Genomic DNA, 1,012 nt, shown 5'->3' with positions numbered 1-1,012 from the left:
GAGCGTGCCGCGTAACTACCTCCTCGGCTAATACGCTTTCTTCTGGATGATGACTAATCATGTTCTATTAAACAGCGGCAAGGCTGGAAGAACTCAGCTATAGGAGTGTAATGAAGCCAGTATTCTCCTTGGACAGATTAGCTACAACTGATTTGACACATACCATCATAGGAGCTTCAGATCTGACAAACTCTGGGCTTGCTTCTGATTTATGCCGTCAAGCTCTTGGGGAAGAGATGAGATTCAAGTGTTCCGTTTGGTAGAGGTGAAATGTACTGATGTGCTTAACTGCCAGTTAAGGAAAGTTACCCCTTCTCCTTGCTTCTGCCTGCCTGCCCCGAGTGTGCATCCCCCCTGGTCCCTGTGCCGTCCGCCCACCCGCCTGCCGCGCGAGTCTGCTGGTCACAGGGTGGACAAGGGTCCCATGGCATCGTGTGCTATCATCAGGGGACCAAAGAGTGTCCTGGCGTGTCCTGTTTGTCTCTAGGGAGGTGTAAGGAAGAGAGGTGGGTCCTGCGGCCTCCTGCCTCCTCCTGGCTCTCTCAGGACAGTCTGGTCCGGGAGTGTGATGTCACGGGGTGGGGGTGGACAACGGGACCTGGGCGGACTCACACATGCAGTCACTTCCAGGAGCAGAGGCTGGCCCAGGCTGTGTGGTGTTGGCAGGTCCCAGCGTGGCCTGTCAGATGATGGTAGGCATCCTCCCACTGCTGTTGTTACGGTTGTTGCTCTTCCGGGACAGGTTCAGGTTTGGGGTGGCCATAAGCACGAAGCGCTCATCGGGACAGCCGTACTGCAGTAGAACTTCCGTGCACTCTGGGCTGGAGGCCTGCCGGGCATAGGCCAGCGCTGTGTTCCCGTGGGCATCTCGGGCCATGATGTCCACACCGTACTGTGGGCAACAGAGTTCACGTTAGTGTCCCTACTGCTGGGGGAGGGGACAGGAAAGAGGAGGTGATGAAGGGATTGGTGAGGGGGAGAGGAGGAGGTGAGGGACAGAGAGAGGGAGGTG

The 1,012-nt window shown here is 56.7% G+C and overlaps 1 protein-coding gene across 3 annotated transcripts in view; it reads right to left on the bottom strand.

The window, feature by feature from the left end:
- Positions 1-682: 682 nt before the first annotated feature.
- Positions 683-1,012, bottom strand: part of AGAP1 (ArfGAP with GTPase domain, ankyrin repeat and PH domain 1) — a 664,804-nt gene continuing 664,474 nt past the window's right edge. For all 3 annotated transcript variants that reach the window (XM_006866772.1, XM_006866771.1, XM_006866773.1), the window contains one exon: positions 683-892. In XM_006866772.1, coding sequence (XP_006866834.1) covers positions 683-892 — 210 coding nt within the window. The remainder of the gene's footprint in view (positions 893-1,012) is intronic.

The sequence above is a fragment of the Chrysochloris asiatica genome, unplaced genomic scaffold (assembly GCF_000296735.1).
Source record: "Chrysochloris asiatica unplaced genomic scaffold, ChrAsi1.0 scaffold00096, whole genome shotgun sequence".
In the NCBI taxonomy this organism is placed as follows: Eukaryota; Metazoa; Chordata; class Mammalia; order Afrosoricida; family Chrysochloridae; genus Chrysochloris; species Chrysochloris asiatica.
This window is presented reverse-complemented; position numbering and strand designations above follow the sequence as displayed.